Source organism: Lithobates pipiens, unplaced genomic scaffold (assembly GCF_037356315.1).
Source record: "Lithobates pipiens isolate NorthernLeopardFrog02 unplaced genomic scaffold, aLitPip1_a1.2 Scaffold_19, whole genome shotgun sequence".
NCBI lineage: Eukaryota > Metazoa > Chordata > Amphibia > Anura > Ranidae > Lithobates > Lithobates pipiens.
The window spans coordinates 335,716,961-335,738,716 of record NW_027507764.1 but is presented as its reverse complement, the minus strand read 5'-3'; the positions used below and the strand labels follow the sequence as shown (position 1 = coordinate 335,738,716).

Here is a 21,756-nt window from a genome sequence, read left to right as displayed (position 1 = left end):
TCCTTTTCAAAGCATATCCCTAAATGTTTCACTGCAAAATTACTACCGTATTTTTCGGACTATAAGGCGCACCGGATTATAAGGCGCACTAGCAACGACCGGCTGATAAAATGGATATTTCCATATATAAGGCGCATCGGACTATAAGGCGCACCGGATTATAAGGCGCACTAGCAACGACCGGCTGATAAAATGGATATTTCCATATATATAAAGCGCATCGGACTATAAGGCGCTTGGTCGATTTTGTGAGAAAATTTAGGCTTTTACGTGCGCCTTATAGTCCGAAGGTTTACGTCAAGATGACAGATACTGTTAACAAAGAACTCCAGCGATGTCAACAGGTCATATATAAGGCGCACCGGACTATAAGGCGCACGGTCGTTTTTGGGAGAAAATTTAGGCTTTTACGTGCGCCTTATAGTCCGAAAAATACGGTACATTTGTTGTAATCCTAAAGTTTGCCAGCTAACACATACTGTGGTAATATTCATAATAGGATTTTACAGATATTTTACAATCAGATCATATTATAAACAACAGCATAAAAGACAGTAACATTTTTTTTCCCCTTCAGGAAACAGAACACTTAATTAAAATTCACATATTTAGAATCAAATAGTATATAACAGACATGATCACATTCCTAGAGAGAAAGATCATTGCAAAATTATTTCAATAATTATTTCAAAAATTATTTAAACACAATTTAAATTTTAGAAATGATTAAAAAAAATTAAAAGAAGGTAAATGAAATGAAAAAGTGGAGATCATTAGCACAATTATTGGCGATTAGGCCAAAATCTGTGAAAAAGAAAGGGAAATAATACATCCTGTTTGAATGATCTTACCATTTCTAGCAAATTTCTTCCAGTTCTAAAAAATGAACTCCAAATATGTTAGGTGACGATAGTGTAAGATGTAAGATTCAAACAGTATAGGTGTCATTGCTTACACTATGCAAATTTAAAGAGAAAAACCTAGTTTGGATATGCATTCCCCAAAAAAAAGAATCCCAAACCGAACTGAATCCTTATTTTTCACTGTTCATGCAGTCCGACTGCATATATACTAACAAATACAATTTTTTTTCTGTATAAATTTACATAACAAGTGCTGCAGCAAGGGTTAAGGTGCTACTAAACACACAGCAGTAAAATCAGTCTGTATATGCAGTAAAGCATGCTTGTTCTACTCACTGTGTAACCTAAGGGGTTAATCCTCCGAACTGTCTAAAAAGGCTGTTTGATCCTGTCTTCTCTGATCCTCCTTTTCCCCAATCCATCTCCTAATAGTACAGAGCCTCGGGGGCACTTTGCACATGCTCAGTTTGGTTTGTATTGCTAGGGATTTATTTTTATTTTTTTAGGTGGGTGCATCTGATCGACACAAGGCCAATCGGCACTGTACAGAAAGAGGGTCAGGGGTCATGCAGCCTCATAGGGCAGATGATGAATGAAAACTCCTCCAACAAGCTTTAAACAGTGCTCAGCTGGACACTGATATTCACAAGACTGAGATACTGCTAATGAGAAAGGGTATTTAGCAGTTTACATTTACTAAAATAATTGCATTTTTGTGTACTATGGGAGACCAGATATAGTGAATGCAGGGCCCTGGGTTTAGTAAAACTTTTAAAATATGCTGTGCAAGCAACACACTGGAGAGCTGAATCACAGCTCTCACACAAGCGGCAGCCCATTCCGCCAAGGGTCTGATACCTCAACCTGCACACTGCTCCAATCAACAGCATAGTTCAGGAAGTAAGCAGTGGTAAACCACTGGAGTAATTTCAGAAAACATTTAGATGTAATCTTCTGTAGCTCAGGTGCCCAATTTGGACACTTCCTGTCAGTGTTGCGTGTTAATCCTCCCATTCTGCACGTTTCTATTAGTCAGTCTCTTAGATATGTTACCTAACAGGCCAACAGAAAGATATAGAATGGAGTTGTGCATGTAAAAACGTACAGAAGAAGGGAACATTTGGTGCAAAGTGCCAATATTATAGTGCCGAAGGCTGCTAGCACCATTTTTACTGCCAGGTTTACTTTAAATGTATGTAAAGAATACATGCTTACCTAGTAAAAGCCTTATTTCTTCTTTGTGCCAGAAACAATGCTAATATACAATAATGTAAGCAGAATTTGTTATTTTTTCTTAGTAGACAAGGAGAAAAAGCATTTGGTATACACAGGGTGCAACTGCCCCAGAGGTTATGTGTTGTTCAATTTCAGGCACGAAAAAACAAAAAGCTGCTTCTAAAGCTGGTAGCCAGTGTGACATCATTACATACAATATGTGAGAACAGCGAAGTTCCATCACAACCTGGTGCATCAAAGAAAACAGCAGAGTGCTATACTTTTGCTTTTCTGAATACCGAGTTATTGATCTGGATACGTTCTGTAGCTCATGAGTGCTAGCTTCCAGGTCGGGTCAGTGACTGAAACAGCAAAGCAAGGATGAAGGATGACAACCCTAGAGTTTGCACTATTAGAAACTAGTGAGCAACAGCATTTTTCATAGGAGTACCTTGACCTGTTCACTTAAAAACTATTGGGGATGGCTACCTTATTAGTTCCCTCAAGTCACATGGGATCGTGTTAATCTCACAAATACTAGAAAACATAACAAATCTGCACCATCTCAAGTGAGTCTAACTCACTTTCCCAGCTCCGGACTTTGGGGGCCACCCAAAGCTTTATATACATGAAATGCAAAGATTGACATGCATTCCTAGTACATTGAGTGACCTTGGCACAGATGCTTTTTATGAACCAAAATAAATGTTTCAAAGATTGGTGCTCTGTAAAAAAAAAATCTGCTTGGCGTTTGTTAACCTCCCTGGCGGTAGGATTATTTCAGATTTTTGATGCTGAAAGCAGTACAATGTTTTGCATGGAAATTTGGAGTTTTATATTGTAGGCCTGTAATTCTTATGCCCCATACACACTATCAGTTTTTCCATCAGATTTACCAAAACCATGTAGTACAAGGGCCTGCCTGATTGCATACAATTGGAAACTCCTAAGGTTTGACCTCATATTGTATGGTTTTGGTAAATCTGAAGGAAAAACTCAGCAGAAAAACTGTGTGTATGGGGCTTTAGGAACAACACTTAAATCTGTCCAAACAAGACTCTAGTAGAAATCCTGGGTATAAAAGTTTGAAACCCGAAATAATAAATTATTATATAATAAATAATAACAAATAATAATAAAAATTATTCAATAATGTAATCAAATCAAAAACACTAAAATTTGCTCAGTTGCAGAATTGTCGTTACTTTCAGTGTTTGATGACGAATTTCCCCACAAATCACTATCGCTCAATTCTGCAAGTGATTCTAATTTATTATCGCTGGTTTCTAGCTGGTCTAAAACCGCTTTTCATGTAAAGGGACGCTTTTTGGTTGCTATGGACAATCTCCAGTTTCCAGGCAGAAAGAACAGTATTTATGATATAAAACTGCATGCAGGGCACTGGACACAGCACTGGGGACAAAAGGGAGGTGAAATAATGTGATACAGTGATGTAATCTGTAAGAATACAGAGTACTGTTTGTACTGAGTGTTTTTAACTTTTTGAATTTGGCACCATACTCCATTCCCGTGCGTCGTAACGCTCTCAGGGAACAGAGCTTGGCACTGTGATAGAGCCGGCGGAGGAAACAGCTCGCACACACAGCGGGGAGACTTAGCAGGATCCTGGGGACAAGATAAGTAACTTTGCCTGGATCCTGCGATGCGATCCTGAGTGAGGCTCGGGGTTACCTCTTTTGGTACTGAAAATCCACCCCAAGCCACACTTGGGATTACCGCCAGGGAGGTTAAAGTGGTTGTAAAGGCTGAAGGTTTTTACCTTCATGCATTCTGTGCATGAAGGTAAATAACCTATGTGCTGCTCCCCCCACAGCCCCCACCCCCCTAAGAATCACCTGAGACTCCTCTTGATCCAGTGATGTGTGCGAAAGCCTCGCCTGTCCCAGCACTCCTCATTGGCTGAGATAGCAGCAGGAGCCATTGGCTCCCACTGCTGTCAATCACAGCCAGTGAGCCAATAAGGAAAGAACAGTGGGGGGAGCTGAGCCACGGCTCTGTGTGTCTTATGGATGCATAGAGCAGGCCTCAGGAGAAAGCCCCCACCAGTGCCCCCATATCAAAAGTGGTTTGCTATTGGAGGCACTGGTCAAAAGTGAGGAGTCAGGGCTGCTTTGTGCAAAACCATTGAACAGAGCAGGTAAGTATAAAATATTTGTTATTTAAAAAAGACAAATAAAAAACACAACTAACCTTTAGTTCTACTTTAACAGTGTCTACAGGCATCTGTGGATAATGTGGTCTCTATAATTTATTAACTACATAACAAAACAGGCCCCACCCACTAGTCTGAACATTGGGACCTCCAGCAAATGCTGGACATGTACCAAAGCCAGTGCACCCATGCTCCCATTGAAACAATACATACTTTCCTGTCTTCACAATGAGCACAGGTATAGTCTGACAATCTTATTTAAATGGCCTACAATATTATCGATTATCTTTGTAAAAAGATCTGAAATACATGTATTTCAAGGGAGTCTTTGGGCACTGGTGATAGAAAACTTTCAGCTTAGGTTTTCTAATAAAATGAAATGGAATAATGATAATGAACATAGCATGACATTTTTTTCAGAAACGTTTGCTTTATTCCATGAGACAAAAAGGTGTGATGTCTTTAACATACATACATACAACTATAAACACGCAACATATAAAAAAGGTCATACTGAAATAAAGTATCAATAATGTCCAAGAAATAAACCTATCAACATCCACATATGGGAATAATACAAGATTAATGGTCTGTGTTACTCTACAGCAACCAGTCAGCTACCACTTTATATTTTCTTACCTTCCCTAGTAGCAACGAAGAAAGAACCTGATTGCAGTAGGGAACACAGAAAGATCTTCTTTTGGGCATTACATACTACTGCAGCATGATGAACCAGCCTCAATGGGGTTAATTTACCAAAGGTAACTAAGCTTTTCTTTTTAAGGGAATTTGCACCAGAGCTTGGTGAAGGAGGTCAAGCTTCTATTATTCAACAATGTGCAAAACATTTGTTTTTTTGCTTGTACACAATTGGATAATCTATGCAAATTAAAATTCACCACATAAGCAAAGTTCAACTGTCCCTGTAAAATGAACAGCCTATTTGGGTTTAGTAAATCAACCACAATGACTATTACTTGAAGAATTCACAGTACTAGCATACAACTTTGCTATGTAAGTGAAACATTCACGAATGACAATGTACCCTATCAAAAGGTCATTAAAGTGGATATAAACCCTCACATATATCCAGTGAAGTGAACAGCCTCAGATGAAACAAATCTCCCTACATACGTTTTACATGTATATCTGCTGTTTTCAGCTTTAGATATCCTTTAGAAAGTGCAAATCCTGTTACAGATTTTCTCTTCCTGTTCAGCACTGAGTTTTATTGTCTGGGCATACAGCCAAGACAGCTGATTGGAGTAAAGGCACATATCCCCACTCCACATTGGCAAATGAAGGAATGTGCAGACCTGTGCTGTGAGAAGGCAAGCTGTCTGCTAATAAATTTATAGCAACATCCCAGATAAAAATTTCAGGCTGCTTTTATCTCCTGTTGGAGAACTTGTCAGATGTTATCAGGCTGATAACAGAGCTACAAAGCAGGAGAAAGCCACAGAATTTAGAGCTTTGGAGAGAGATAAGAAAACACTACTTTCATTTCATGAATTGGGTTTACATCCACTTTAAAGCATTTATCATCATAATTTTGTAATAGGCAGCTACAGTATATTGAACCATTTACACATTGTAGATAGTGTTGCAAGTACCTTTTCCTGTGATAAATTATATGGTATACAGTTTAGAAATCAAAAAGTAAGTAGTCATTTCCATTTGGAAAGGACACTTAAATAAGGCACAAAACTCAGTGGGACAAACAAACTATATAGGATGTGAACCTTTTCTTTATTAATTAGTCTGAGGACGGTTGTTGAGCATTAATAATTGTTTGCTATATGTAAAATATATAATGTTTAGTAGGTTAGAAGCAAAGGAAACCTAAACCTAAAAAGGCACTTTAAAAGCAACAGAATTATAGAAAAATTGACACAAGCTTATTACACAATAACACAAGATTATTTAGAAAGGCATCACAAAGAGCAAATCTGAAGTGCAGAAACCCATAGATACCTACCAGATCTCATCCTAATGAAGTTAGATCATTTAAGGCTGAATTCTGACTGGTAGCTATGGGCTATTTCATTGTGAATTCTTAAAGGAGCCTCTAAAAATAAATGTAGTCTCTACAGATGTGCTTGCTTTGACTGAACTAATAAAATTAAGTGTAAACATAGACCTTAGACACAGTCCAAAGAAATAATTGGATTAAAGATTGGTATACGAAAGAGCTTTTGTAGACTACCAGTCTTATCACGTCTATTTTTTCACAAGATAAATGTATGCTTTCCAGCAATATAAATATGCATTTCCTGTGCCTGGAATCATTTACATTTTATCTAGCACCATTAGAATTAATTAGAAAAAAAAAAAACTTTTTGATGTGTATAGAAGGTCTTTCATGACTCTGGCGACCAATGATTAACATATGTGTAGCCTAAATTACAATGACTAATGTTTTCAAACCGATTTGTGATTATTGCAAGAAGTCTTATTACCCAGATTGGCCTTTTTAGGTTTAGTCAACCTCAGTATTTCAGCGATTGAAATGCAGTTCAAGGTGAACTGTACCTGCCACAAAACAAAATGCTACGGCTCTGCTTGTGGGTGATAAAGAACAGGAAGGGATGGTCACAGTATATCTTTGGAACAATCATTATACAACGCATCATCATAATTCCTACTGTTGCACCAGCTGCCTCGGTACCCTCCTCATTTACATCTACAAAAGATTTGTGGACTACTTTAGAAAGCACTAGTTCGTTATTACTAGACATTCCCGAGAAGTCTGCTTTGCCTTGGTCAAAAGCATCAGCCATCCCCATGTCACTAAGTACAGACTTCAGGTCATAACTGTCTTCTAGCTTAAACTTTGGTACAAACAACTCCATTTCTGTTCTGTCCATCATGTCTGGGTTTGTCCACTCCAAAAATTTACTATACGTTAACTCTTTTTCAAGCTGAAAAGAACAAAAATTTTGTAACAATTAATTTAAAAATAATTCAGTACACTACTAAAACAACCTATTCGATTGTAAGCTTCCAGGAGCAGGACCCTCCAAACCCTCTTGTATTGAATTGTATTGTCTCCATTTATTTTGTAAAGCTCTGCGCAAACTGTAGATGCTAAACAACCTCAAAGCCTTTCACATAAGCAAACTGATTTCAGCAATACAAAATGCCATAATGTGAAGAACATTGCATTTACAGTGCCTTGCGAAAGTATTCGGCCCCCTTGAACTTTTCAACCTTTTGCCACATTTCAGGCTTCAAACATAAAGATATAAAATTTATAGTTTTTGTGAAGAATCACCAACAAGTGGGACACAATTGTGAAGTGGAACGAAAGCTGTTGGATTTTTGAAACTTTTTTAACCAATAAAAAAATGAAAAGTGGGGCGTGTAAAATTATTCGGCCCCCTTGCGTTAATACTTTGTAGAGCCACCTTTTGCTGCGATTACAGCTGCAAGTCGCTTGGGGTATGTCTCTATCAGTTTTGCACATTGAGAGACTGAAATTCTTGCCCATTCTTCCTTGCAAAACAGCTCGAGCTCAGTGAGGTTGGATGGAGAGCGTTTGTGAACAGCAGTTTTCAGCTCTTTAAACAGATTCTCGATTGGATTCAGGTCTGGACTTTGGCTTGGCCATTCTAACACCTGGATACGTTTATTTGTGAACCATTCCTTTGTAGATTTTGCTGTATGTTTGTTGGAAGATAAATCTCCGTCCCAGTTTCAGGTCTTTTGCAGACTCCAACAGGTTTTCATCCAGAATGGTCCTGTATTTGGCTGCATCCATCTTCCCCTCAGTTTTAACCATCTTCCCTGTCCCTGCTGAAGAAAAGCAGGCCCAAACCATGATGCTGCCACCACCACGTTTGACAGTGGGGATGGTGTGTTGAGGGTGATGAGCTGTGTTGCTTTTACGCCAAACATATCGTTTTGCATTGTGGGCAAAAAGTTCGATTTTGGTTTCATCTGACCAGAGCACCTTCTTCCACATGTTTGGTGTGTGTCTCCCAGGTGGCTTGTGGCAAAACTTTAGACGAGACTTTTTATGGATATCTTTGAGAAATGGCTTTCTTCTTGCCACTCTTCCATAAAGGCCAGATTTGTGCAGTGTACGACTGATTGTTGTCCTATGGACAGACTCTCCCACCTCAGCTGTAGTTCTCTGCAGTTCATCCAGAGTGATCATGGGCCTCTTGGCTGCATCTCTGATCAGTCTTCTCCTTGTCGGAGCTGAAAGTTTAGAGGGACGGCCAGGTCTTGGTAGATTTGCAGTGGTCTGATACTCCTTCCATTTCAAAATGATCGCTTGCACAGTGCTCCTTGGGATGTTTAAAGCTTGGGAAATCTTTTTGTATCCAAATCCGGCTTTAAACTTCTCCACAACAGTATTACGGACCTGCCTGGTGTGTTCCTTGGTCTTCATGATGCTCTCTGCGCTTTCAACAGAACCCTGAGACTATCACAGAGCAGGTGCATTTATACAGAGACTTGATTACACACAGGTGGATTCTATTTATCACTATCAGTCATTTAGGGCAACATTGGATCATTCAGAGATCCTCGCTGAACTTCTGGAGTGAGTTTGCTGCACGGAAAGTAAAGGGGCCGAATAATTTTGCACGCACCACTTTTCAGTTTTTTTATTTGCTAAAAAAGTTTAAATTATCCAATAGATTTCGTTCCACTTCACAATTGTGTCCCACTTGTTGGCGATTCTTCACAAAAAATAAAAATTTTATATCTTTATGTTTGAAGCCTGAAAAGTGGCAAAAGGTTGAAAAGTTCAAGGGGGCCGAATACTTTCGCAAGGCACTGTATCTCTCCCCCTCTTTAAAATAATTTCTTGATCTCCTACAGGCCAGCTTGTATATGGGTGTGCAGCACATATGTAGAGTTAGAATTCTGAGAACTTGCGATTCTTTACCTCCCCTAAAATGTTTTAAAGATGCTTTGATTTTCATTGAGGCTGGGTTCATACTGCCGCATGGAGTGGCTCACAGCAGGGGCCTGGTGCATCCCTGTTCACTGTTTCAGGCCTGATTTCAGTGCGAATTTTAGGCTGAATTCATCCCCCGAAACAGGACTCCTGTGCAATTTGCTCCCCATAGAGAGCCGGTCACAATCTCCTGACATGCGTATTGGATGCGGAGGAAACCCACATCCAATTCACAATAGTGTGAACCCAGCCTAAAGAGTGGCTGTTTTTGCAGACTTTGGCTCAGCTAAAGTCGAGGATGGTAATCCAAAGCACCATATTTCAAGGATTCATATGGAACACATGGAAAAATATTAAAATTAAAAGGGCAAACATTTGCATGCTTTACAACCAACTAAAACAAAATTGTTTTTGGTGACTTTTGTAATGTTATAATTGCCCAAGCCCAGCATAGCCTATGATGACTTAGCAAGGATAAGGCCGCGTACACACGGGCGGACTGTTCGCCCAACCTTGTCCGCTGAACAGTGTTTGGGCGGACAGTCCGCTCGTGTGTGGGCTTTCAGCGGACAGTTTCAGCGGACAGTTGGACGGACAAAGTCTTTCGGAAATTCCGAAAAACTGTCCGCTGAAACTGTGTTTGAGCGAACAGTCCGCCCGTGTGTGGGCTTGTCCGCTGTACTTTCGAAATGAGCGGACTGTTCCCGCTCGGAAAGTCCGCCCATTTCGAGCGCGTGTACAGGTAGGCGGGGCCCGCGAAGGAGACGTCGCGGGCTCCGCCGCCTGGAATGGGCTTAAAGGGGAACCCCAACACCGAAAAAAATCGGCGTGGGGGTTCCCCCCAAGTCCACACCAGACCCTTGTCCGAGCACGCTACCCGGCCGGCCAGGAAAGGGGGGCGAGCGAGCGCGCCCCCCTCCTGAGCCGTACCAGGCCGCGTGCCCTCAACATGGGGGGTGCCTTGGGGAAGGGGGGGCCGCGCGGCCCCCCCACCCCAAAGCACCTTGTCCCCATGTTGATGAGGACAAGGGCCTCTTCCCGACAACCCTGGCCGTTGGTTGTCGGGGTCTGCGGGCGGGGGGCTTATCGGAATCCGGGAGCCCCCTTTAAGAAGGGGGCCCCCGGATACCGGCCCCCCACCCTATGTGAATGAGTATGGGGTACAATGTACCCCTACCCATTCACCTGTGAACTAAAGTACAATAAAAAACACAACACAGAGAAAAAATATTTTATTGCACAGCTCCGGGGGTCTTCGGGGGTCTTCTCGCCGGACTCCTCCGCTATGTGTGTGTAGCTCTTTTGCTAGCGGAGGAGTCCGGCTTTCTTCCTCCCCGCCGCCGGCCTCTTCTCCCGACTTCGGGGGTCTTGTCCCCCTCTTCGGTTCTTCTGCCGGGCCACCGCGCCTGGTCCGGTGGCCCGGTCTTCTGTCGCCGTCTTCCGTTCTTCTGTCGCCGCCTTCGGTTCTTCTGCCGGGCCACCGCGCCTTCTTGTAGCTCTTTTACAGGCGGTGGCCCGGTCTTCTGTCGCCGCTGTCGTCGCCGCCGCCGCCTTCCGTTCTTGTTCTTCTTCTTGTTCTTCTTCTTCTTCTCCTGGAGATGTTGACTCGACGATCTCTCCGGCCGGAATGCCAGGGACACGCTCCGCTGCCACTTATATAGTGACAATGGGGCGGTGTCACATGGTATATGTCACATGGGTTGGTCACATGGGTTGATGTCACATGGGGACTATGACATCGTAAGGGGGCGGGGTCACCATGTGACCAACCCATGTGACATATACCATGTGACACCGCCCCATTGTCACTATATAAGTGACCGCACAGCGCGGCTCTGGCATTCCGGCCGGAGAGATCGTCGAGTCAACATCTCCAGGAGAAGAAGAAGAAGAACAAGAACGGAAGGCGGCGGCGGCGACGACAGCGGCGACAGAAGACCGGGCCACCGCCTGTAAAAGAGCTACAAGAAGGCGCGGTGGCCCGGCAGAAGAACCGAAGGCGGCGACAGAAGAACGGAAGACGGCGACAGAAGACCGGGCCACCGGACCAGGCGCGGTGGCCCGGCAGAAGAACCGAAGAGGGGGACAAGACCCCCGAAGTCGGGAGAAGAGGCCGGCGGCGGGGAGGAAGAAAGCCGGACTCCTCCGCTAGCAAAAGAGCTACACACACATAGCGGAGGAGTCCGGCGAGAAGACCCCCGAAGACCCCCGGAGCTGTGCAATAAAATATTTTTTCTCTGTGTTGTGTTTTTTATTGTACTTTAGTTCACAGGTGAATGGGTAGGGGTACATTGTACCCCATACTCATTCACATAGGGTGGGGGGCCGGTATCCGGGGGCCCCCTTCTTAAAGGGGGCTCCCGGATTCCGATAAGCCCCCCGCCCGCAGACCCCGACAACCAACGGCCAGGGTTGTCGGGAAGAGGCCCTTGTCCTCATCAACATGGGGACAAGGTGCTTTGGGGTGGGGGGGCCGCGCGGCCCCCCCTTCCCCAAGGCACCCCCCATGTTGAGGGCACGCGGCCTGGTACGGCTCAGGAGGGGGGGCGCGCTCGCTCGCCCCCCTTTCCTGGCCGGCCGGGTAGCGTGCTCGGACAAGGGTCTGGTGTGGACTTGGGGGGAACCCCCACGCCGATTTTTTTTCGGCGTTGGGGTTCCCCTTTAAGCCCATTCCAGGCGGCGGAGCCCGCGACGTCTCCTTCGCGGGCCCCGCCTACCTGTACACGCGCTCGAAATGGGCGGATTTGCCTCCGCCTTACGTGGGCGAGTCCGTTCATTTCAAAAGTTGAGCGAACTGTTTGCCCAACCTTGTTCGTCAAACAGTCCGCTCGTGTGTGGGCAAGTCCGCTCATGCAAATTTTGAGCGGACTGTTTGATGAAACTGTTTGCCGAACAAGGTTGGGCGAACAGTCCGCCCGTGTGTACGTGGCCTTAGATGTGCAATTTCTCCAGGTGAAGCAAGTGGGAAGCATTTTTTTACATTTTCTCTATCACCACCAGCTGCATTGTCAAATAGATCTCACTAATCGGCCTACACGATCACAATGGTGTTTATTACAACAATTCCATTCCAATTAATAAACGCTTCTCATACTTAAGTGCCAAGTCAAAAGCTGGCCATACACCTATATATTATCTGCAGATTTTCTATGGTTAGATGGAAAAAGTGGGAGATTACTCCATCCACACAGTTTAGCGAACATGGAGAAATCTGTTGCACTTTTTCCATCTAACCATAGAAAATCTGCAGATAATCTATAGGTGTATGGCCTGCTTTAGATGCAAGAAACAGCAACCATTCTGGATGTATATTGTGCTGGTCTCACTTAAAGCGTTTGTTACACCCCCCCCAAAAAAAAAAAAAAAACGGATCCTGTTCCCTTGAAGCAGGTTATACAGCACAGTGCTTGTGCCCTGCCCCCGTATCACCGGAAATGCCTGGCTGACCCTGCCTGGCTATGCCCTCCCCTCTGTAAACTGACCAGGATAATCAGGACTGCTGAGCCCTGACAACATGGTCAGTTTACGTTCCTCTGTCATCCACAGCCCTGCTCTCCTGCATCTGTGTCTCCTCTGTCCTCCTTCCCCCTTCCCACCCTGTCTGCTCATACCAGTGACCGCCACCTCCCATTCCCCGCTCCTGCTGCTCTCATAACTTCTATTCTAATAAGTGTCCCTGTGTTATATAAACAAATCTGCCGATCAGAGCTCAACTGACTGTCAGCTCTCTCTCCCCCCTCCCTGGCTGATGTCAGCAGGAGTGCTTGGCCCCCACCCACTGAATCTGTGAGCCTGAGAGAGAAGATGGCTGACAAGTCAGCTGAGCCCCGGGAGCTGAGCTTATTATTATGATACAGATGAGGATTACAGGATTTAGTAGAAGTGGGTTAACAACCACTTTAAGCAAAATAAATGCTGATTGGTTGCTATAGTTAACTGCAATTTGTATTTTGAAGACACTGTAATTGTATTTTAATAGCTTACTAACCTGACAATTGTTCAGCCATGTGTGATCAGCTTTGTATGGAGGAGATCCCACCATCCAGATAATCCTTAGCGAACCACAAAACTGCTGTTCGCAGCAAGTTCTTACGAGTGGCTCCTTTCGCATATAGAAATCCTGACATATACTTTCACACACACACATCCTTTATCTATTATCATATCTATTTTAAACATTGTCTACATACTTTTAAAAAGTAGTGTCTATGCAAGCTAGACTCATTACATTGATAGAGTAGGTATCTAGCACAATGACCATAACATAAAGCAAACTTCGCAAACACTGTAGCAATAAAACAAAAAGTACAGCCAAATACATTAAAGGAAGAAAAATATCCAGCATTTTACATGTATACAAATAACAGTCTTTGTTTTACAACTCCATCATTTAATATGAAACCTTTAGGTTAAATTACTATATACTAGTACTATATACGACCTGGTGCCTGGGGCAGCACAGCTGGGGGCATCTCCGTGGACCCTCCCCCCGGTGTGAACGCGTCGGGCCGCCGGTAATTGAGGCTGTGGCTTTGAGGCCTTCTGCGATCCTATGGTTCCTTCTGCAATCTGGCGCCCTCTTGTGGTGGCCGTTGGTATGACAACCAGCAATGCTAATGGAGCTTCCCTTGCCAGTTTTCACTGCCTGCCAGCCTATCTCCTTCCCTTTACTTAGAACCCATAAACATTATATATATTTTTTATTCTAACACCCTAGAAAAAAAAATGATGGTCGTTGCAATACTGTCTGTCACACCGTATTTGCGCAGCGGACTTAATAATTTAATAAAAAAAAGAAAACAGTAAAGTTAGCCCAATTTTTTTTTATATTGTAAAAGATAATGTTACGCCAAGTAAATTGATACCTAACGTGTCACGCTTCAAAATCGCTCCCACTCATGGAATGGCGACAAACTTTTACCCTTTAAAATCTCCATAGGCGACGTTTAAAAAAAAATTCTACAGGTTGCATGTTTTGAGTTACAGAGGAGGTCTAGGGATAGAATTACTGCTCTCGTTCTACCGATCACGGCGATACCTCACATGTGTGGTTTGAACACGGCTTTCATATGTGGGCGCTGCTCACATATGCGTTTGCTTCGGCACGCAAGCTTGGCGCAACGGGGCACGTTTAAAATTATTTTATTTTTTTCTTATTTTAAACTTTTATTTTTATTTTTTTCACTGTTCTTTTAAAAAAAATTTAATTTGTGTCACTTTTATTCCTATTACAAGGAATGTAAAAATCCCTTGTAATAAAAAAAAAAAAAAAGCATGACAGGTCCTCTTAAATATGAGATCTGTGGTCAGAGAGACCTCACATCTCATATTTACACTAAAATGCAATTTAAAAAAAAATTATAAGAACATCCAATTAAAAAGTGATCTTAGAAGGTACACCTTGACCTTTCATAAAAAGTCAAACAACCCAACAGAGGTTACACTGGAGAAGTTTCTTACCTTTTCCAAGCCAGTGGTTCCATCCTGAATTTCATCAGGGAGCAGTATAAACATACTCAACTCATTATTCACATAGGGCAGTTCAATAACTTTTGTGAACAAATCTCCTACGTAGGTCATTGGAAATTTTGCTTTTTTGAACATCATCTGCACAGGCTTGGTTTCATTCTAACAACATAAACCCAAGAATACATTACAATTCACGTCAGCATAATTTCAAAAAACATAATGAACTCCTACAGCTAAGCAAAGTGACCAGTAAAAAATAAAGCAAAACTTTCTAAAATGACATAAACCACATCAAGCAAGGTTTAATAAATGGCCTCTTAAACTACAGAGCTTATACTGCAGAATAATAGTGTATGCAACACCCTATTGACCAGGGGTAATTCATACCCTCATGAATAATACTTGCCATTTTACAGTTCAGTTTCAGATAATAGATTTAATACAGCTTTGCATATTTGCACACAATTTACAGTTTTCTTTTGGCAGAATATGTACTTTATAAAACAATTTTAACTGTTGTGTTTTATTTATGGAAACAAAAAAAAATAAAAAAGAGAAAACCTCCTTCAATTTCTTCTACAAACCTTTGCAAACATTTAAAAGATTTTCTGTCCAGTTACAGTTCTTAACATATTCTGCCAGCTGTCCTAGGTACAAGATACCAAACCTGTATGCATACCTAACCTACCTCTCGCCCACATGGTGGAACAATACTGCACCTTAGATTTGCCTGTCTGCTACTATGTAAAAGAAAAAGTAAACCTCTTTTCCACACCTATCTGGCCAATATCTCTGGTAATGCAGCTGTGCATACCAGCCATGTCAGGTTGGAAGAAAACTGGAACAAAGCGGAGATACTGGTGTAAAAATAGGCAGAAGTTCTATGGCCTTTTGAAAGGATATTAAGAGATTGGACTGTTAATCCCATGCCTGATTATTAGGGGGTTAAATTATACTGTACATGTATATTGATATATCGTAGGTGGATGGATACATTGGGGAGTAGAACGCTCTCTAGCTGATTCTTTCACATATGCAAGTCTTGCAATCTGTCTTACCTCACTGCAACAAATCAGCATTCAATGTATTAAATAGTGGTGTGGCCTCACTGTGGTGAAAGGGCTGTGATTAAAAAACATGTTTAGTGCTTTGCTGGCTTCAGGACTCTGAAGCATTTGGAGCACTATTTAAATAAATGATAAAAAAAAAAAAAAAAAAAAGGCTTTGTCTTGTCAATAATGTAATTAGAAGAACTCTGACATACCACAGGTGCCACACAGCGGTCTGCAGTTTATAAATATGCAGTGTATAGCAGAGAGTGGATAGTGATATATGGACTCGCCATTATAAATCATTAATGAGATTCCAAGTAGTACCTTGGGGTTACAAAGTATCTATGATTCATACCTTATTCAATTTGAAGGGCATTTCTGATGTACTTTGCTTGTCAAACTGGTTGGCCCAATTTCCTTTGAAGTAGATAGCATTTACTAGTACAAGTCTAGTAAGTGAATCCACACTGTCGCTTGGTAACAGGTCCTTGATTTTACCTAAATAAAATTTGAAAATTATGGAACAAAATCAGTACTGAACATTAGAAGGCTTATACAATATATTTTAATATATTCATTAAATTAGTGAAGTCCTTATTCTTAAGGACACAAAGAAAAGTTGCAAACTATAGCCGCTCGCTGTATCACACGGCCCCTCCCTCCGGCGCTCTGCGTCAGTGGATGTGATTGACAGCAGCGCGAGCCAATGGCTGCGCTGCTTTCCATCCATCCACTCCAGCCAATCAGCGGCCAGGCTGAATGGTGGAAAGGACGGCGGGGGAGAGCACGGGATTTTCGAGGGGTGAGGTAAGTAAAACAGGGGGGGGGGGGGGGCTGGGGGCGCAGGCACTGTCAGATGTTTTTTCACCTTCATGCATAGAATGCATGAAGGTGAAAAAACATTTACCTTTAAAACCCCTTTAACCCCAGTATACAGACAGAAGTGAGAGCACAGCCCACACCTCCTCCCAGCTCTCCCCTTTTCTTGTACTCCTGTTAACAACGTAGAAAGCTGTTTCAGTCATCTGCCCGCATCCCACCAACCAATGACGTCATAGGCTGCTAAGGACATGTTGGGCACCCACACAGCTTACTGGGTTGCCAACAGGCCTACAGATAGAAGCACAGAGGAGGAGGGTGACGGGAGCAGGTGCAGGCTGTGTAGGGGGTGGTAATCAAACCCTGGACAGTTCTTATCAGCCAGCATTCCTTTGTCATCTCCTGTATACATACAGAAGGGAGAGCGCAGCCCACATTTTGTGCTAGGAGAGGATATTTGAGAGGGGAATTTGCGATAGGAGCAGGTATTGGGGGGGGGGGCTATTTGTGCTAGGAGCGGGGATCGATTGGGTGGGGGGGGGGAAATAGTGCTAGGAGCAAGGATTTTGGAGAGGGTGATCTGTGCTAGCAGGGGACATGGGGGGGGGGAGTGAATATTTACAACCTGCAGACTACTGAACTCTGCGATACCTTTTGCAGATGTGCACTGGGGACATTAATTCCTAATGGCACCCCAAGCATCTAGAAAATGCACATGCGTTCACACGCGCTAACAACAGTACCATGCGTTTTGGTGTGGCGCAATTTGAAAAATCATGTTGACTTTTTTCATTGCATGCTCCTCATACACAGATCAGCCCATTAAACACAACGTGTGGGAACGTGCAAAAATAACCGAGCACTTGGATACACCTCCTGGTATGAATGAGCTCTCAGGTATGCCCCAAGATTGTGCACAATTCTAAATGTGCCTTGACTGAGAAAAAAGGTTGAGAAACAGTATGTCAAAAATAACTAAAAATGAACAGACTTTCTGAATGGATCAGTAAGTAAAAGATAAACATGAAAAAAGACTACAAAAGAAAACAAATGTAGCCAACACATTTAGGGATTGGTAAGCTGCAATACAGTACATTTTTGTCTTTAGGTTTACTTTACATATATTTTATGAGCAAAGGTTTGTGCGGACATAATCTGTAAACAGAAACTTAAAAAAAAAATTATATATATATATATATATATATATATATATATATATATATATATATATATATATACACACACACAAACATATTTTTTGCCACCTTCTGTCTTTTGTTCCACCCAGGTATTAATTTCTTTTCTACAGTCTTCTGCCTTTCCAGAAAAGTCTACAGCCTGTGAATCTGCATGATAGTGTTTCTGAGTTGATGCAAGAAAATCCTGAAAAATGAAATCATCATTAATAGCAACAATGCAGAAGAAAAAAATATTCTAGTTCAGGCAAAACTAGCAAGAATAAAATTTACTATTACCACTTAATCAAGAAGACTAAAACTTTTTCAGTGACATAGATAAAGGCGTTATTCTTTGGCTTGAAATATATATCCAGTGGAGAAATTCTTTGGGCTAGGAGCAACGACTGTTTAGAACACAGTGATAAAAGATGGACAAATATAGAATACATGTTCAATAATTCACATTTAGTCACATAATATGGAATCCACCTCAATTTAGAACTTTGGGCCAAAATACACATGACATCACACGCACAATATTTAAGGTATAGGATAGGGTACATATTCACAAAAAATGGAAGTATAACTCATCGCTGATCTATTTAAAGGAAAAGGAATATTTTGAGCCCGGGAGGCAGGAAGTGGGAGGAAATTGGATTAAAAAAGAAAATGTGCAAGTGAAAGATATAGTAAAATACGCACTTTACAAAAACTTCAGACACGTGGTGATGAAAATTGACATATAACGGGAAATCCAATTGAAATGTTTTGTGGAGAAATTACCAACCCCAATTAGATCTGGAGAAGAGTACACTCCGTTAGAGAGGTTGGTCATGAAGGGGAACTCTAAAAATAATATAACATGTTTGTACAGAATTCTCTCCGAGGGAGAGGGATCGGAGGTCCCTCCATATGTCAAGAAATGGGAAAGGGAAATAGGAACCAAATGCACTTCACATAGATTAGGGAAAATTTGGAAATTGACTCGGATCCGCGATAGGCGCCAAGATGGCGGAAACAAACTATAAATGTTTGGTAAGATGGCATCCCACGCCTGATAGAATTTAATTGATAGAAATATAATAAAAAGGTACAACGTTCCACATTTCGTGGGACTAAACCATCATTAAAAAATATTGGTTGGAGATATTAGACTTTATAAAGCTAAATCACTAACAAAATAATCCCAGCGGACCCATGGACGTGTTTATTCCATGGGACTAATAGATCAGTGAGGCAATATAAAGCGTCAATAAGTCCAATCTTGTTTAACGTAGCAAAGAGCCTAATTTAAAAAAAAAAAAATGGCAGGAAACAAAGCCCTAAAATTCGGGATTGTATATTCCGAGTGAACAGGATACAAAAGTTCGAGAAGGAAGAGGAATGGGAGGAGGATCATACAGGCAAGGTTGACTGGAAGGCTAAATGAAAGAGCGGGACAAGTTTAAAAACTCCTGGAGATAACCAAATGAACTAGAAAACAAGTCTGGAGAGAAGTGAGGAGTCAGGAGGAATAGGGAAGATGATAAGTAGTGAAAGGGACAGGAGAAGATACATTACCTACACTGATAGAGACATTGGTGCATGGGGGGGGGGGGGTAAATTGGATGTTTGAATAAAGGACGTGGGTAATTTTAATTGTGATATATATTTTTGTATGATGGAAAATTATAAAATGAAATAAAGAATTAAAAATAAAAAAGAACACGGTTTATACTGCTATCCAAGGCTGCATTCGAGAGTTTGCCCCTTACTAAGGCTGCTTTCACACTGGGGCTGTATTCAGGCGTTACAGCGCAAAAAATAGCGCCTGTGTAGCGCCTGGAAAAAACCGGCCCCTTTCACTCCAGTGTGAAAGCCGGAGGGCTTTCACACTGGAGCGGTGCGCTGGCAGGACAGTGAAAAAAGTCCTGCTAGCCGCATCTTTGGAGCGGTGAAGGAGCGGTGTATTCACCGCTCCTACCCATTGAAATCAATGGGACAGCGCGGCAATACCGCCGGCATAGCGCCGCTGCAGCGGCGCTATGTGGGCGGTTTTAACCCTTTTTCGGCCGCTAGCGGGGGTTAAAACCACCCCGCTAGCGCCCGCAGACCGCCGCTAAAACGACGGTAAAGCGCTGCTAAAAATAGCGGCACTTTACCGCCGACGGCCTCACCGCCCCAGTGTGAAAGGGGCCTTACTGTCACAGTGACCCATGGTGTCACAGACAAGAAGTCAGTTAATATATATATATATATATAATAATATATAACAGGGACACAAAAAAGCTGCAGGGGTTGAAATTTTCCATACTCTAATACCAAAAAAAATACTTCTGTCTGTACTGCGGTGGAGAGATCAAGATGATTCAAATGGAGCTGATGAAAAAAAATGCATATGGGCCTAGTCAATATATTTATATATTTAAAAAAAAAAACCTTAGATATGTTTCAATCTCTTAAGATTAATTTACAGAGAATACAAACTGTCCATGTTATCTAAACCAGAAATCCCCAGGCCACAGCCTGTTAGCAACTGGGCTGCACAGCAGCAGACATCATCTCCTTTAGTGAATTCACAAGGGAATGGAGAGCTGCCGGAGCACTTTACTGTTCAGGCAGCTATTTGTTGCCAGCTGCGGTAGGGAGCAGTGTGGTGCATGATTCAGCGTATCACATGCCACCCAGGTATTTATTATTTGCTTTGTACAAACTTTATACGAAGTACACTTCATTCGTGGCAATGTACAGTAGCACATTGTCATGTGATTCGGCACGACGCACTGCGATAAAAAGGCATCATTCTTGCTTTTTAGCATAGCCATAGGCTGCGTTGCAATGTGACTGGGGGACAAACAATTGTTTGCTGTGTGTCCTTGCGGTGACAGAGGTTTTACAATGCAGCAAAACATCTGATGCTGCACACTGTGTGAATTAACCCCTACAGCCACTTGCATTAGCGCCTGAGCTTTGCCCGATGACCTGAGGGAGGGGCAGAGGTGGTGATGCTAGCCCTGGGGAGTGGGAGAGGCTGCAAATACAGATCATTAGCAGAGACTCCTATGAAAACCCTGTCAGTGATAGGCAAGTGACTGCAAAAATTGTCTTCCATGAAACTGGTCCCTGGTGCCAAAAAGATTGGGGACTGTTTATGTAAACCATAGCACAATGTCTGAACAAACATATAGGAGGGAAACTACAATATCTACTTTAGACCTTTTAATCTGTCTGAAGACAGAATGGAAACAAAAGCAACATTTACTCACTTATCTTATCATTAACATTTAGTAATAACACACTAAAGATGAGCTTACCTCAAGGAAGGTAAATGACTTTTCTCCATAAAGACGATTGGCGGTTCTCAAAAGGTAATCAGTGCCTGGCTTGTTGATTTCAGAGATAAGAGACTGAAATGATGAATGAACATCTTTTGCCTTTTCAAACTGAAGAACCTGGGGAAAAAAAAAAAAACAGACTTATTAGCTGGATCACCAAGTGAAAATAAAAGTAATAAACCCTAAAAAAAAAAATACAAACACAGTCATCGCATATAAAAACTGGTAAGCTGCAATGAAATGAATGTTTGCTTTTGGGTTTAACACCACTTTAAAACATTTTGTAACTGATTATTATTATAATATTACATCTTGAAAAATGCAATGTTAGTATAACCCTAGAAAGTTTCAAAACTAGTCAACTACAAAATGGTGTATGAAATTTTACTCTTAAGACCTAAAGTCTAAAAGTAAAAAAACAAATATCACATTGGTGGCCCAAGAGCACTAGCCCTGCGCAAAATAAAAATCTTGCACTGTGAAGATAAATATAAAAGAATTGCATCTCCAACACTTCCTGTTCAAACGCTGCCTATGCTGTTCAGATGCATCTTGGGATATCGAGGTTGTTCCGATTTCTCCCTCTTATCTGTCTAGTAGTATTAAAAGTATCTTCTTATTTACTCAGAAATCCTAATGTGATTATACAAGGTCTACGAGTTAAGATATACATGTAAAATCTGGGTCTCCAGACCTGACTAGCAGTTAGAATGGGTTGCATGGTCTTTTTACATTTATCCACAAATGTAAAAAGGTCAACATCC

The 21,756-nt window shown here is 42.0% G+C and overlaps 1 protein-coding gene across 5 annotated transcripts in view; it reads right to left on the bottom strand.

The window, feature by feature from the left end:
- LOC143996813 (serpin B6-like) overlaps positions 1 to 21,756 on the bottom strand; it is a 60,755-nt gene that overhangs the window by 1,462 nt on the left and 37,537 nt on the right. For 3 of the 5 annotated variants that reach the window (XM_077492091.1, XM_077492094.1, XM_077492093.1), the window contains exons 3-7: positions 20,972 to 21,109; positions 17,766 to 17,883; positions 16,037 to 16,179; positions 14,621 to 14,788; positions 4,662 to 7,172 (exon numbers count right to left, since the gene is read on the bottom strand). In XM_077492091.1, coding sequence (XP_077348217.1) covers positions 6,768 to 7,172; positions 14,621 to 14,788; positions 16,037 to 16,179; positions 17,766 to 17,883; positions 20,972 to 21,109 — 972 coding nt within the window. In that variant the 3' untranslated portion in view covers positions 4,662 to 6,767. Of the gene's footprint in view, positions 1 to 4,661; positions 7,173 to 14,620; positions 14,789 to 16,036; positions 16,180 to 17,765; positions 17,884 to 20,971; positions 21,110 to 21,756 lie in introns of those variants that run through there. The other 2 variants (XM_077492095.1, XM_077492092.1) reach the window with 2 other exon arrangements.